The sequence below is a fragment of the Gopherus evgoodei genome, chromosome 11 (assembly GCF_007399415.2).
Source record: "Gopherus evgoodei ecotype Sinaloan lineage chromosome 11, rGopEvg1_v1.p, whole genome shotgun sequence".
NCBI classification, from domain to species: Eukaryota; Metazoa; Chordata; order Testudines; family Testudinidae; genus Gopherus; species Gopherus evgoodei.
This window is the reverse complement of record NC_044332.1, coordinates 80655972-80670955: the sequence shown is the minus strand read 5'-3', so window position 1 is coordinate 80670955 and position 14984 is coordinate 80655972. Positions and strand designations below refer to the sequence as shown.

General features: G+C 51.0%; 1 protein-coding gene across 8 annotated transcripts in view; it reads left to right on the top strand.

Moving 5' to 3' along the window:
* The window catches only part of OBSL1 (obscurin like cytoskeletal adaptor 1), a 69252-nt gene that overhangs the window by 20069 nt on the left and 34199 nt on the right, over window positions 1–14984 (top strand). For 7 of the 8 annotated variants that reach the window (XM_030579710.1, XM_030579709.1, XM_030579711.1 and 4 more), the window contains 4 exons: window positions 2140–2445; window positions 2873–3148; window positions 4251–4526; window positions 6542–6814. In XM_030579710.1, the coding sequence (XP_030435570.1) occupies window positions 2140–2445; window positions 2873–3148; window positions 4251–4526; window positions 6542–6814 (1131 nt within the window). The remainder of the gene's footprint in view (window positions 1–2139; window positions 2446–2872; window positions 3149–4250; window positions 4527–6541; window positions 6815–14984) is intronic. The other variant, XM_030579712.1, reaches the window with a different exon arrangement.

The window sequence follows — 14984 nt, the reverse complement described above, 5'->3', positions numbered from 1 at the left end:
GAGTCTAACTCAGATCTTTGGGTTTAATATAGGGGTATCTGGGTAAAAATGAAGGGCCTGTGATAGGTGATCTGGTCCCTTCTGGCCTTAGACCCAATGACATCTATGAAACTAGCATGATGTTCCCAGTGGTGATGCACAAGCGTGAACACCAACCTCAGGGCAGACGGCTACAAACCAGGGCACAAACCCCATGTTGGTTGTGAGCTCCAAACTTGAATTTCACCAACCTCCTGAGCCTAGTGCAAACTCCTCAGGCACTTTACCAGCCTTAACATGGAGTCTCAGCCAGTCTTGGTGCGCCGGCCTGTCTCGTCACCAGGTGAGCCTAGCTCTGCGGCAGGCAGCCTCTTAAACCAAAGATCACAGCAATATTCAGGTTACTCCCAGTCCCAAAGGACCCATCACTTACCCCAGGTCACTTGTGCTTTAGTCTCACACTGAAGACAATGCTTGCAGCCAGTCCTAGAGTAACTGTTGGAGGGTTTATTAAGTAGAAAAAGAAAAAGAGAGTTATTTACAAGGCTGAACGGAGTGCACACAGACACACAAATGACTTACGGTCTTAGGTTTCAAAAGGTGACGTAGGTTTCTATAATCAGCCAGCTCTATGTGTCCTTTGGGGCTAACCCAGGCTGAGCAGCTGGGGATCTCCTGCTTATGCTTAGAAACACGGTGATACCTAGAGTCCAAGCAGCACAGAGATACCTTGTTCCTTCGGTTTGGGGTCCCCCCGCCGCCAGCTGCGGACTCAGCTGATGGGAGACGTCCACTGACACGACTCATCATCACAGGGAGCAGCGCAGCATTTTGCTGACAGTTTCTCACTCCAGATGTAGGGTGTTTCCAGTTGCAAGAACCACCCCTAGCCTGTCTGGTACTGCCGGGTCTCCTCTTTCGGGAGGCACAGAACAATTTCTGTAGAAGAGGAACTCGCTCACTAATGTCTCTCTTCTGCACAGCAACTCACACAGTCCCAGAGGGTCACAATACACCCGCTCCAATAATGCATTGCAATATGGAATACACATAGCGCAGGGGAGATTAATGCAAGCAGCAGCTCACAAGCTTTCAGTAGTGCAAACACTTCCTTGCAATGCTGATCCCTGTTTTACCACTATTACCCCACAAGTGAGCCAGACAGATTCCAGCTGTGTATCTGTCAGTGTCCAGCTGAGAGATGGGGGCGTTGGCATGAGCTGGCACCTGGCCTGGCAGCGTCACACCTATGCCCAACAGCCAGATTGGAGCTGGTGGTCCCTAGTGAAGCATGGCCCCGTGTCACTGTCCTGAGTTATCTGCACTTCTGGGCTCTTTGTGGCCTTCTTGAGGGCACCCCACTCCAGTCTCTAGCCTCCCTTCGGCTGCAGAATCCTGCAATATATGGTGATTCTGTCAGCAGGTCTGACGTCAGTTTAGCACCAGCAATCTGGGGTTAACCAGGGACCAGCCAGCACTCATGAAACCAAGTGCTCTTTGTTCAGAACAAAAGCATAAAGCAATAAACAGCTGCTAATGCAGGTCTGTTTTGCCCTGCAGTCCTTTATCTGCCACATGCAAACCCTGCTAGGTCTCGACTACTTCAGCTCCTTCCTGCAAGGCCTGGCCCCCTGGTCCCGGTTTCATGTCAGTTCCTGGATTGAGTGGGAGTGATGTCTCTCCCTATGTCGGGAATAGGGGGGTCATTCTGTACACTAGAAGGTTCTTTATTTCCCTCGCCTCGTGAACCAAGTCAAACCAGTCTATGCAAAGTTCCCGGGGTGACATTCACAGCCGTGTTACCTGCACAAGGGATTTGTATTGGTGATTTTAGTTCCTGCTTGAAACATCTTAGCTCACCCATTGAGCCAGGAGCACTCTAGCCTGTATAGAACATTTTTATAAAGCTGATGCAGGAGTATTTGAATAATCCAGGTGTCCAGAGCAGCGTATCCATCCCCTGGAGCTGGGTTGGAGCTGGTGCCCCCAGAGGGGAAGGTGTTGTATCCCATTCCTGGTCCCCTGACACCAGGCGGCCCCTGAACTGGGAATCGCGGCTGGAATCCCCCAGAGGGGAAGGCTCCATGTCTCATCTGGTTTTTCACCCACTCAGTCGACATTTCAGAGCAAGGAGCTAACCGGATGTGGGGTTTGTGTTAGGTGCAAAGCGTGTTCCCCCGAGCGCGCCTGTGGCTGCCGAGATGAGCACGGACCGCAGCAACGCTGCCCTCCTGACGTGGTGCCCCGGGCCTGATGCGCACAGGACCCCCCCCAGCAGCTACGTCCTGGAGCGGCAGGAGGCCAGCACGGCCGAGTGGGTGCAGTGCCTTACCACGGACCTGGCCAGCATGGTGGAGGTGCTCGGGGATAGCGTGCCTGCCGAGGCAGACTACTGCTTCCGGATCTGTGCCGTCAACAAGTACGGGCGGAGCAGGCCCGTGGAATTCCCTGGCTCTGTGCACCTCGGTATGTACCACAGCCCTCTGCAGCCCGTTCCCTTCCTGAGCTCACTTCCTCCAGGCCCTGCTCCCTGAGCCCTGCCAGACATGGCTGGGTGCCAAGATCCTGCGAATTACACCTGCATTGCCTTGTGCAGGGCACTGATTGGCTGAGTCCAGCGCCGGTACAGTGCCCTCTTCCTCCCAACACAGAATGGAACAGGGTCACAGGCCCACCAGCTGAAGGGCACTTGCCCTGGGGAGCTGGCCCATAACTGGAGGGCAGCCCCCTGGTCCCGCACCTGGCGTGCTAGTGGCCAGCTCAGAGGGGTGAGGGGACGTGGGTAATGTGTCCCATGGCCAGTGGCTGAAGGGCAGCCATATCCAAGAAGGGGGCCAGAGCTCTGCCCAAGCTGTTGCCTGTCTCCCGCTGAGGACCCTGCACTGTGCTTTAGTCCCTGTAGCCTGCGTGCGGAGAGCCCTGAAGGACGTGCAGGTGCAGGCAGGCCAGGATGCCCAGTTCTCCCTGGAGCTCTCGGCCTCCGTGGCGGGGAGCTGGTTCCTGAACGGGGCGAAGCTGAAGGAGGAAGAGGAAGGCCAGCGCTGCTGCATAAAGCACAGCGGGATGGAGCACTCTCTGCTGCTCCACAGTGTGCCGCTGGCGGAGAGCGGGGCCAAGGTCACGTTTGTGTCCAGTGGCGTGCGGGACTCCGCCACTCTGCAGGTGCAAGGTACGTGCTCTGCAGCTGTGGATCAGCCCCCAAACCGGGGGCAGGGGACACTACACCCAGGCTCCAGACCACCCTCCTGGGCTACCAGCTGAGAGCACTGAGCTGAGGGGATGAACCAGGCGGCATAAACACAAGAGTTACAACAAGGGCCTGCCCTTCACACACGCCTGCCCTCCCAGCAGCTCAAAGTCCTTGGCAAAGGCCAAATAATCCTCCCAGCCCGCGGGAGGTTGGGGAGGGATAGGCAGGGACCACTCCACCCAGCAATGTAATACAGCCCCCTCTGGCCTGGGTGGTGGCAGCTGTTTTGGAGACATTTGGCTAGGACACAGGGATAGTGCCCCAACTCACAGGGAAAGGGTCCTGGAATTGTTAAATGCCACAAGGGGCAGGACTTTGGTTCTCTCTGAGTGCCAGAGCCAGCACCATAACACGGGCTGCCTCTCGGGGCCTTTCCTCTCAGGCTGTTAGGATCCTGAAGCTTTTCCCTGCATTGCCCCAGGCCCCCTTCCTTCACTGCAGCCTTTTCAGCACCTACAGGCCTCTGACATAGCTCCTGTTGCTGCCCTGGCCTGGGGGAGCCCTCTCCCTTCCCCCAGAGCGTGTGCTGCTTGCTCAGGCCCAGGGTGTCTCCCTGCGCTGAGCCCAAAGGAAGGGACGCTGGTTCAGCCAGGGAGAGGCTGCGCTGGGCTCCCTGGGGTGGCAGCAGGTTCTCACCTGTCCTGCTGGATCTGGGAGCAATCTGCCCTGGGCTCCAGTGTGAAGGTGCAGCCTGGTAAGATGCCACAGAGAGAGCGAGCCCCATGTCTGCAGCAGGCTGTGCTCCAGGGTAGGGCGTGGAGCATTACATGCTGGGAACTGTAATCTCCAGGGGCTGCTCCGCTGAGGGATGCAGGAGAGAGCAGGTCCTGGCCATCTGGCAGCCTGGCCTGTGGTGGAATGGGCTGAGCAGCAGGGAGCTGGCCTGCGTGGGGTGCCTGGCAGCATGCGCTGGCCTGCAGAGCCTGATCCTGCAGACAATCTGCATGGCGCATTGTCCTGGCTGCCTTCTGACAACGAGGACTTGCCTCCACTCTCTGCTCATTCAGGGTGATTCTCTCAGCCCCGCAGGTGCGGATCGCCCCGGTGCCCGAGGCCCAGCGCCTTCGGGAGCTCCTGGCAGGGCTGCCGCTGCTCCTGGAGTGCGAGGTCTCCACGCCCGACACCCCTGTGCGCTGGCTCAAGGACGGGGAGACTGTGCCCTCGGACAACGTCGTGGCCCTGCAGGCAGAGGGCTGCGCCAGGAGGCTGTTTATCCGCTCTGCCCGCCCCTCAGACTCCGGGACGTACACGTGTGACGTGGGCGAGGATGCGCTGAGCTTCACTGTGACCGTGAGCGGTGAGCTGGGGGTGGCCCACAGGAGCCCGGTGCCTCTGCCCCTCCTGCAGGTTCTTAACAGACATGGGCTCAGGGCATTAGAGCTGGAGACGTCCCATCACATCCCAGCAGGCCCAGGGCAGATGTGTGGCCCTCCGACCCCTTTCTCCCCTCCTGCCCCATCTACCCCTCCCTCAGCCTCCCTTCCTCACTGCCTCTCCCCCAGAGACCTGCCTTCTCTGGCCTTCACAGGCTCCACTGGCCACTGAAATCAAACCCTCTGGAGCTGTTGCGGTAGGTTCTGTCCATGGCCCTGGGGGAGGCCTATGGCCATGTGAGCCCAGGGGCTCTGCCACCCCTGCTGGGTGGTAAGCAGAGGCCAAGTGACGGGCGGCTGCCCTGTGACACTGTCCAAGGTGGATCCCATGGGGAACGATCTCCCAAGGCTGCTGGCCGCTGGCAGCACATGTGCTTCACTCTGGGATACAGGCTAGTGACTTACCTACCCACCTTGTTACACGGAGCACCCAGTTACTTGTCTGGACACCGGCAGGGCGCCCCACTCTGCTGTCATGTAGACACCTGCAGTGCACCTCAGGTTACTGGCTTCACCTCCCTTCAGCACTGGCCCCTTATTGCAAAGCACTTAGGGTCTGTTTACAGTGCAAAGAAACCCAAACAAAATCCTGTGCAGGGAATCTCAGACCCTGGGTCACTGGGGCTCGTGCTACATGGCTGTGAGTAGCAGCCTGGCTGTTCCTGCTCAGGCTGGAGCTGGGTTCTGGACCCCCCTGCCAGGTTTCAGAGTCTAGCTTGAGCCCAAGCGGGAATGTGCACACTGCTCCTTTTAGCCCCGTAGCGGGAGTCCCACAAGTCAGGTGACCCAGGCTCTGAGACCTGCTGTCGAGGGTTTTTTTTGCGCTGTAGATGTGCTGTAAGGTTACATCCGCACTGCAAAGAGAAAACCCCACAGCTGGCCTGTGCTAGCTGACTCAGGCAGTGGGGCTCGGGCAGCTGGGGCTGTTCCCTTATGGTGTAGATGTCCCGGCTCTGGTATCTTCCTACCTCGCAGGGTCCTAGATCCTGGGCTCCAGGCCGAGCTGGGAAATCTACACTGCAGTGAAACAGCCCCTTAGCCTGAGCCTGGCTGCCCGAGGGAGCTGGCCTGGGCCAGCCAGGGGTGTCTAACTGCAGTGTAGACATACCCTTAGTCATTTCTATAATAAATCCAAACAGAAGATTATTTAACAGAGCTTGAGATAAAAATTCACGTACAAGCATGTAAAAGGATTTGGAAACATCAGGTTACAAGGGAAAGAAAAACACAGCCTGCAATCAGACCTGGTCCGTCCAGCATGGGCCCATCCACTGAGCTGGGATCTGCCTTTCCTGAGACTCGTCTGCTGGCAGGGTACCTCCTCTGGATAGGAATTCTTGTGCCTTGTCTCCTCATACACAGCCCCAAACCGTTTGTCGCTTTCCATGAGCCAGGCGTTTCACTGGCTTCAGCTTAGTCCGAGGGTCCCCCATTCACAAGCTTTTCCTGCAACTCTTTTGTCTTTGTAAATGCTCAGCCTGTGTCTGGCCCAGCCTGTAACCCAGGGCTGGGCTGGGATGAAAGTTGTCAGTTGTTCTCACTCTTGACCGAGTTAGCTGATCCCCAGCCACTGCAGGTGACTTGCTGCATCTCCAGCAGGTCTGGAGCATCGTATTCTACATTTTACACAACTCTCCAAGTAGTGCCCGTGCAGTAACTATGACACTCAGCCGTGCTTAGCGTGTGGCAGGGACTGCACACAACTACCCACATGGTGAACTCTCGCTAGCCACTCAGGCATGGTGCGAGATGCTCACACCCAGCTGCGGGAGCCCCCCAGCCCCACTAGACAGAGCACAGCTGACCCAAGTGTGCTCCGGTTCCCCTCAGTTGATGGGCACTGGAAGCCTCTTGTAATAATGAGCAATAACCTCCCAGTCCTGAGGAATGGGCGGGGCAGCTGGCCTCTCTGCTAAGCCCGTCCTGTCTCCCTGCCCAGAGCCGCCCGTGAGGATCGTCAGCTCTAACGAGGATGCCGCGCACACCTACCTGGCCTCGGAGCGTGTAGTGCTGGTGTGCGAGCTGTCCCGTGCCGACGCCCTGGTGCAGTGGTACAAGGACGGGGTGGAGGTGGAGGAGGACGAGCACCTGCTTCTGGAGCGTGAGGGGCCCCATCACAGGCTCGTCATCCCCTCGGCCCACCCGCAGGACACGGGGGAGTTTGTGTGTGACACGGGCGGCGACTCCGTCTTCTACAACATCACAGTGACAGGTGAGTGGATCCCAGTTCACTGGCACGGGTGCTGTGGGTCTTTGTCCATCTGTCTGAGGGGTTTCTATAGCTCCGTCCCTGCAGTGTCCACATGCTCAGCCCCTTTGCCCTCTGTCCCTTGGTCTGTCCAGCGCACTCCCCTCTTTGCGCTTTGTTGTTCTGCCCTCATCCTCCCTGGCCACAGCGTCTCTTGTCCTCATTCCCTTCCTGTTCCATCAGAAAGCTCCTAGTCACACACACACGTCCTCCCCATCAGCTCTCTTCTGCTGCAGCTTCATTATCCGGGAGCTGAGATTAGCTGGAGGGGCCCATCAGGAGCAGGTGAGGCTGGGGATTCGGGACCTGGGCTTGCCAGCTCTGCTCACACTGAGAGAGATCACTGGAGGGAAAACGTTTTATTGATCTTTGCTCTGATTTACTCCATTGCTACTAGTTGCACCCCTGGGACTTGCAATCCCACCTTGCCAGCCAGCGGTTAACAGAGTGCTCTTTCGGGAGGGGCCTGGGCTGAGGTCTTGCTGCTGTACAGGAAGGTGACAGGAGCCTGCTGCCCTTTGTAAGATAAGCAGGGGGTGGTCTGGCCATGCAGTAGATGGGGGATCAGTGAGGAAAGACCAGGTGGTGCTTTTGGTTACTCGGTAGATTGTGCTGGCTAGGTCCTATGATGGTGTCCCTTGAAAAGATATGTGGACAGAGTTGGCACCGGGGTTTGTTGCAGAGTTTGGTTCCTGGGTTGATGTTTTTGTTGCGTGATGTGTAGTTGCTGGTGAGTATTTGCTTCAGGTTGGGGGGCTGTCTGTGAGCAAGGACAGGCCTGTCTCCCAATATCTGGGAGAGTGAGGGATCATCTTTCAGGATAGGTTGTAGATCCTTGATGATGTGCTGGAGAGGTTTTAGTTGGGGGCTGAAGGTGATGGCTAGTGGCGTTCTGTTATTTTCTTTGTTGGGCCTGTCCTGTAGTAGCTGCCTTCTGGGTACCCTTCTGGCTCTGTCAATCTGTTTCTTCACTTCCCCAGGTGGGTATTGTAGTTGTAAGAATGCTTGATAGAGATCTTGCAGGTGTTTGTCTCTGTCTGAGGGATTGGAGCAAATGCAGTTGTATCTTACAGCTTGGCTGTAGACAATAGATCGTGTAGTGTGTCCTGGATGGAAGCTGGAGGCATGCAGGTAAGTATAGCGGTCAGTGGGTTTCCGGTATAGGGTGATGTTTATGTGACCATCTCTTATTAGCACAGTAGTGTCCAGGAAGAGGATCTCTTGTGTGGACTGGTCTAGGCTGAGATTGATGGTGGGGTGGAAATTATTGAAATCCTGGTGGAATTCCTCAAGGGCTTCTTTTCCATGAGTCCAGATGATGAAGATATCAGAGGGGTAGCCGTGTTAGTCTGGATCTGTAAAAGCAGCAAAGAGTCCTGTGGTACCTTATAGACTAACAGACGTTTTGGAGCATGAGCTTTCGTGGATGAATACCCACTTCGTCAGATGCATCTTCATCACATGCATCTGACGAAGTGGGTATTCATCCACGAAAGCTCATGCTCCAAAACGTCTGTTAGTCTATAAGGTGCCACAGGACTCTTTGCTGCTTGATGATGAAGATGTCATCAATGTAGCGCAAGTAGAGTAGGGGCATTAGGGAACGAGAGCTAAGGAAGCGTTGTTCTAAGTCAGCCGTAAAGATGTTGGCATAGTGTTGGGCCATGTGGGTACCCATAGCAGTGCCATTGACTTGAAGGTATATATTGTCCCCAAATGTGAAATAGTTGTGGGTGAGGACTGTAACGAACTGGGAATGTTCTAAATGTTTTCTCTGAATACTGTGTTGGTGCCTCAGTGTCCCCATGGCAGTTCTTAAGTATCTGGCAGAGCAAGGGCCAGTGCATCTAAATGCCTGACACTCTGTCTCCTAGCAACTGATGGCCTGGGCCCCTCCTCTGCAAAGGTGCCAGCTGAAGGTGTTGGAGACAAAGGGATCAGGTGACCTCCTGACCTGGGAAAGGGGCTGAGCAGAGAGGAGGGGCTGGGAGGGGTTGTTAGTCTGGAGCTGGCTGAGGGCAGACGTGGGGGTCTGGCTCACTGACCCCCAGAATGGACCCGGCCGAGGGGTCCGGTTCTCTGTACCTACAAGCTCTGTTTTAGACCCTGTTCCTGTCATTGAATAAACCTCTGTGTTACTGGCTGGCTGAGAGTCATGTCTGACTGCGAAGTGGGGGTGCAGGACCCAGTGGCTTCCCCAGGACCCCACTGAGGTGGGCTCGCTGTGGGAAGTGCCCGGAGGGGCAGAGGATGCTGAATGCTCCAAGGAGAGACCCAGGAGGTGAAGCCGTGGGAGCTTCTTGCCCTGAACAAGTCTGCTCCAAGGGAGAGGAGGCTCCCCAAAGTCCTGCCTGGCTTGGTGGGGAGCAGTTCCAGAGCATCGCCCGGTGACTCCATGACAAGGACAAAGTCACAAAGTTCAGCCACCAGGTTAGCCATGATATTATCAGGGATACTGTTCCTAACGGCTTGTAGTCCATCTGTGTGTGGAATGTCGTTGTAGAGGGCTTCCACATCCATAGTGGCCAGGATGGTGTTTTCAGGAAGATCACCGAAGGATTGTAGTTTCCTCAGGAAGTCAGTGGTGTCTCAAAGATAGCTGGGAGTGCTGGTAGCGTAGGGCCTGAGGAAAGAGTCTACATAGCCAGACAATCCTGCTGTCAGGGTGCCAATACCTGAGATGATGGGGCGTCCAGGATTCCCAGGTTTATGGATTTTGGGTAGCAGGTAGAATCCCCCCGGTCAGGGCTCTAGAGGTGTGTGTCAGTGTAGATGTGTTCCTGTGCTTCTTTAGGGAGTTTCTTGAGCAGGTGATGTAGTTTCTTAGGGGAGGAGGGATAGCTCAGTGGTTTGAGCATTGCCCTCCCCCAAAGCCAGCGTTGTAAGTTCAATCCTTGAAAAGGCCATTAGGGACCTGGGGCAAAATCAGTCAGGGACAGTACCTGGTCCTGCTATGAAGGCAAGGGACTCAATGATCTTTCAAGGTCCCTTCTAGTTCTATTTTATTTGGTAACCCTCAGTGGGGTCAGAGGGCAAGGGCCTGTAGAATGTGGTGTTAGAGAGTGGTCTAGCAGCCTCTCGTTCATATTCCAACCTATTCATGACGACGCCAGCACCTCCTTTGCTAGCCTTTTAAACCAGTAGGAAAACACTTCAGTCTCCCTGGTCACTCAATAACAGACCTAACAGTGGCAATTCTTCAGCAAAAAAACTTCAAAAACAGATTCCAATGAGAAACTGCAGAACTGGAATTAATTTGCAAACTGGGCACCATCACATTAGGCCTGAATAAAGACCAAGAGTGGTTGTGTCATTACAAAACCTAAACCTAATTCCCCCCATACTGATTTCCCCTACTGTTACTCACACCTTCTTGTCAACTGTTTGAAATGGGCCACTACAAAAGTTATTTTTCCTCCCTTGGTATCCTCCTGCTAATTGAATTGTCTCGTTAGACTGACCTCACACTTGGTAAGTCAACTCCCATCTTCTGTTCTAAAAAACAAAGCACAGGCTGATGCACTGGTGGGTGTCCCAGCCAAATTCCACAGGGAGCAGGATGAGCAGCTCCTTGCACTCCTGTTGGCAATGTGTAGGGGAAAAGTTGCGTGGGTAGAGGGTGGGGAGGCTTGACCCTGAGTGACACACGCTGGGGGTCTCATGCTGCCCAGATTAAAACATCCTTGGAATGACTAAATATTCTAGATGGCAATTTCCTAACTCAAAATGAGCTGTATGCCCCAGGGGGGGATTCCATGTTAGACCTTGTTGTGACAGAGACACTGATCACAGAATTAAAAATTGGTGACATTTTAGGTAGAAGTGACCATGACTTGATTGCACTTGTTATGTGCAAACAAAGTAAAGTCCAAACCAGTCACATGTCTACTTGGTGCTTTAAAAGGGCCCCTTATAGAAAGCTGAAAACCAATTGGAGCCAAATCAACTGAGAGACTTAAACAGAAAAATGTAAATAATCACTGGGAATTGTTTAAGAAGGTGACCTCTCGAGGTCCCTTCCAGCCCTATGTTTCTATGACTCTCTGATTTTACTAGATGCCCAAAAAGCCACAATCCAGAAAGTCAGCTACAGTGGTTAAAAAAACAACCTGGCTTAGAGGAGAAGTGAAAATGGCTCTAAATATTATATATATAAGCTAGGATTGCATCTGAAGAAGAGAGGTGTTTTACCCATGAAAGCTTATGCCCAAATAAATCTGTTAGTCTTTAGGTGCCACTGGACTCCTCGTTGTTTTTATGTATAAGCTGGGATTTTCAGAACATTGATAAGGGAAGCAACAAGACAAAAGGAAAAATCTATGGCCAGCAGAATTAAGGACAATAAGAAGGAGGTTCTTTAAAGTATATTAGGAACAAAATGAAGCCTAACAATGCTATTGCTCCATTATTAGATAGAAGTGATAGAATAGTCAGTAATAATGCAGATGAGGCATACGTGTTCAATAAATATTTCTATTCTGTATTTGGGAAAATAACTGATGATGTAGTCGTATCATATGATGATGACACTCTTTCTATTCCACTAGTATCTCAGGAGGATGTGAAACAGCAGCTACTAAAGCTAGACATTTTAAAATCAGCAGGTCCAGATAATTTTCATTCAAGAGTTTTAAAAGAGCTGGCTGAGGAGCTCGCTGGCCTGCTAATGTTGATTTTCAATAACTGTTGGAACACAGGGAAGCTCCAGAGGACTGCCAGAAAGCTAACATTGTGCCATTATTTTAAAAGGATCAGTGGGATGACCCAGGTAATTATAGGCCTGTCAGCCTGACTTCAATCCTGGACAGCATAATAGAATGGCTGGTATGGAGCACAGATTCTAAGGCCAGAAGGGACCACTGTGATCATGAGTCTGACCTCCTGTATAGCATAGGCCATAAGACTGCCCTGAAGTAATTCCGGTTTGAACTAGAGCAGAGCTTTTAGAAAACATTGAATCTTGATTTAAAAATTTCCAGTGATGGAGAATCCACCAGAGCTCTTGGTAAGTTGTTCCAATAATTAATTACCTGAAGTGTGGTTGATAAAAGTAATAGTGTTGATGTAATATACTTAGACTTCTGTGTGGCACTTGATTTGGTACTGCACAAGATTTTGAATAAGAAACTAGAACAATATAAATTCAGCCTGGCCCATATTCAGTGGATTAAAGACTGTTAAAGTCTCAAACAGTAATTGTAAATGAGGAATCATCACTGAGCATGTGTGTTTCTATTGGGGCCCTGCGGGGCCTGGTTCTTGGCCCTACACAATTTAACTTTTATCAGTGACCTGGAAGAAAACAAAATTATAAAATTTGCAGATGACACAAAAAATTGGGGGCAGGTACATCATAGAGTCATAGAACTGGAAGGGACCTCGAGAGGTCATCTGGTCCAGTCCCTGCACTCATGGCAGGACTAAGTATTATCTAAACCATCCCTGAGAGGTGTTTGTCCAACCTGCTCTTAAAAATCTCCAGCGATGGAGATTCCACAACCTCCCTAGGCAATTTATTCCAGTGCTTAACCACCCTGACAGTTAGGAAGTTTTTTCCTAATGTCCAACCTAAACCGGCCTTGCTACAATTTAAGCCCATTGCTTCTTGTCCTATCCTCAGAGATTAAGAAAAACAATTTTTCTTCCTCCTCCTTGTAACAACCTTTTACATACTTGAAAACTGTTATCAGGTTCCCTTTCTCTCTCTCTTTTCTAGACTAAACAAACCCAATTTTTTCCATCTTCCCTCATAGCTCATGTTTTCTAGACCTTTCATCATTTTTGTTGCTCTTCTCTGGACTTTCTCCAATTTGTCCACGTCTTTCCTGAAATGTGGCGCCCAGAACTGGACACAATACTCCAGCTGAGGTCTAACCAGAGTGGAGTAGAGCAGAAGAATTACTTCTCTTGTCTTGCTTACAACACTCCTGTTAGTGCATCCCAGAATGATGTTTGCTTTTTTTGCAACAGCATCACACCGTTGACTCATATTTAGCTTGTGGTCTACTATGACCCCCAGATCCCTTTCCGCAGTACTCCTTCCTAGGCAGTCATTGCCCATTTTGTATGTGTGCAACTGATTGTTCCTTCCTAAATACAGTACTTTGCATTTGTCCTGATTGAATTTCATCCTATTTACTTCAGACCATTTCTCCTGTTTGTCCAGATCATTTTGAATTTTAATCCTGTCCTCCAAAGCACTTGCAACCCTTCCCAGCTTGGTATAGTCTGCAAACTTTATAAGTGTACTCTGTAAGGCATTATCTAAATCACTGATGAAGATATTGAACAGAACTGGACCCAGAACTGATCCCTGCAGGATCCCACTCATTATTTTCTTCCAGCATGACTGTGAACCACGGATAATGACTCCCTGGGAACAGTTTTCCAACCACTTTTGCACCCACCTTATAGTAGCGCCATCTAGGTTGCATTTCCCTAGTTTATTTATGAGAAGGTCATGCCAGACAGTATCAAAAGCTTTACTAAAGTCAAGATATACCACATCTACCGCTTGCCCCCTATCCACAAGGCTTGTTACCCTGTCAGAGAAAGCTATCAGGTTGGTTTGACATGATTTGTTCTTGACAAATCCATGCTGACTGTTAACTTATCACCTCATTATCTTCTAGATGGTTGCAAATTGATTGATTGCTTAATGATTTGCTCCATTATCTTTCCAGGTATAGAAGTTAAGCTGATTGGTCTGTAATTCCCCAGGTTGTCCTTATTTCCCTTTTTATCGATGGGCACTGCATTTGCCCTTTTCCAGTCTTCTGGAATCTCTCCTGTCTTCCATGACTTTTCAAAGATAATTGCTAATGGCTCAGATATCTCCTCAGTCAGCTCCTTGAGTATTCTAGGATGCATTTCATCTAATTTGTCCAAGTAATTTTTAACTTGTTCTTTCCCTGTTTTAGCCTCTTCTGATCCTACCTCATTTTCACCGGCATTCACTACGTTAGACGTCCAATCACCACCAACCTTCGTGGTGAAAACGGAAACAAAGAAGTCACTAAGCCCTTCTGCCATTTCCACTTTTCCTGTTATTGTCTTTCCTCCCACATTGAGTAACGGACCTACCCCGTCCTTGGTCTTCCTCTTGCTTCTATTGTATTTTTAGAATGTTTTCTTGTTACTCTTTACGTCCCTAGCTAGTTTGCTCTCGTTTTGTGCCTTGGCCTTTCTAATTTTGTCCCTACGCACTTGTGTTATTTGTTTATATTCATCCTTCGTAATTTGACCTAGTTTCCACTTTTTGTAGGACACTTTTTTGAGTTTCCATTCATTGAAGATCTCCTGGTTAAGCCAGGTTGGTCTCTTGCCAGACTTCCTATCTTTCCTACATAGTAGGGTAGTTAATGTCTCTGAAAAACTGCCAACTGTCTTTTATTGTTTTTCTCCATAGACTTGCTTCCCATGGGATCTTACCTACCAACTCCTTGAATTTGTTAAAGTTGCCTTCTTGAAATCCATTGTCTTTATTGTGCTGTTCTCCCTCTTACCATTCCTTAGATTCATGAACTCCACCATTTCATGATCACTTTTACCCAAGCTGCCTTCCACTTTCGAATAATGCAGAGGATATGTCACTGATAGCAAGTGATCTGGATCACTTTGTACACTGGTCCCAGGCAAACCACGTGTAAATGTGTTGGGCATATGTACAATGGCAGGACTCTACCCTGGGAAGCAGGGACTCTGAGAAGGACTGGGGGCTCTTGATGGGTAATCACCTGAACATGAACTCCCAGTGTGACACGATGGCCAAAAGGGCTAATGCAATCCTGGGATGCATAAATGAGAATCTCAAGTAAGAGCAGAGAGGTTATTTTATCTCTGTATTTGGCACTGGTGGAACCAGTGCTGGAACCCTGCCCCCCGTTCTGGTGTTCACAGTTCAAGGAGGATGTTGATAAATGGGAGAGAGTTCAGAGAAAAACCACGAGAATGAATAAAGAATTGGAAAACCATCCTTGTAGTCACAGACTCAAGGAGCTCAGTTTACTTAGCTTAGCAAGGAGAAGGTTACAGGATGACATGATCAGTCTGTAAGTACCTATGTGGGGAACAGAAGTTTAATACTGGACACTTCAGTCTAACAGACAAAGGCACAGCATTATCCAGTGGCTGG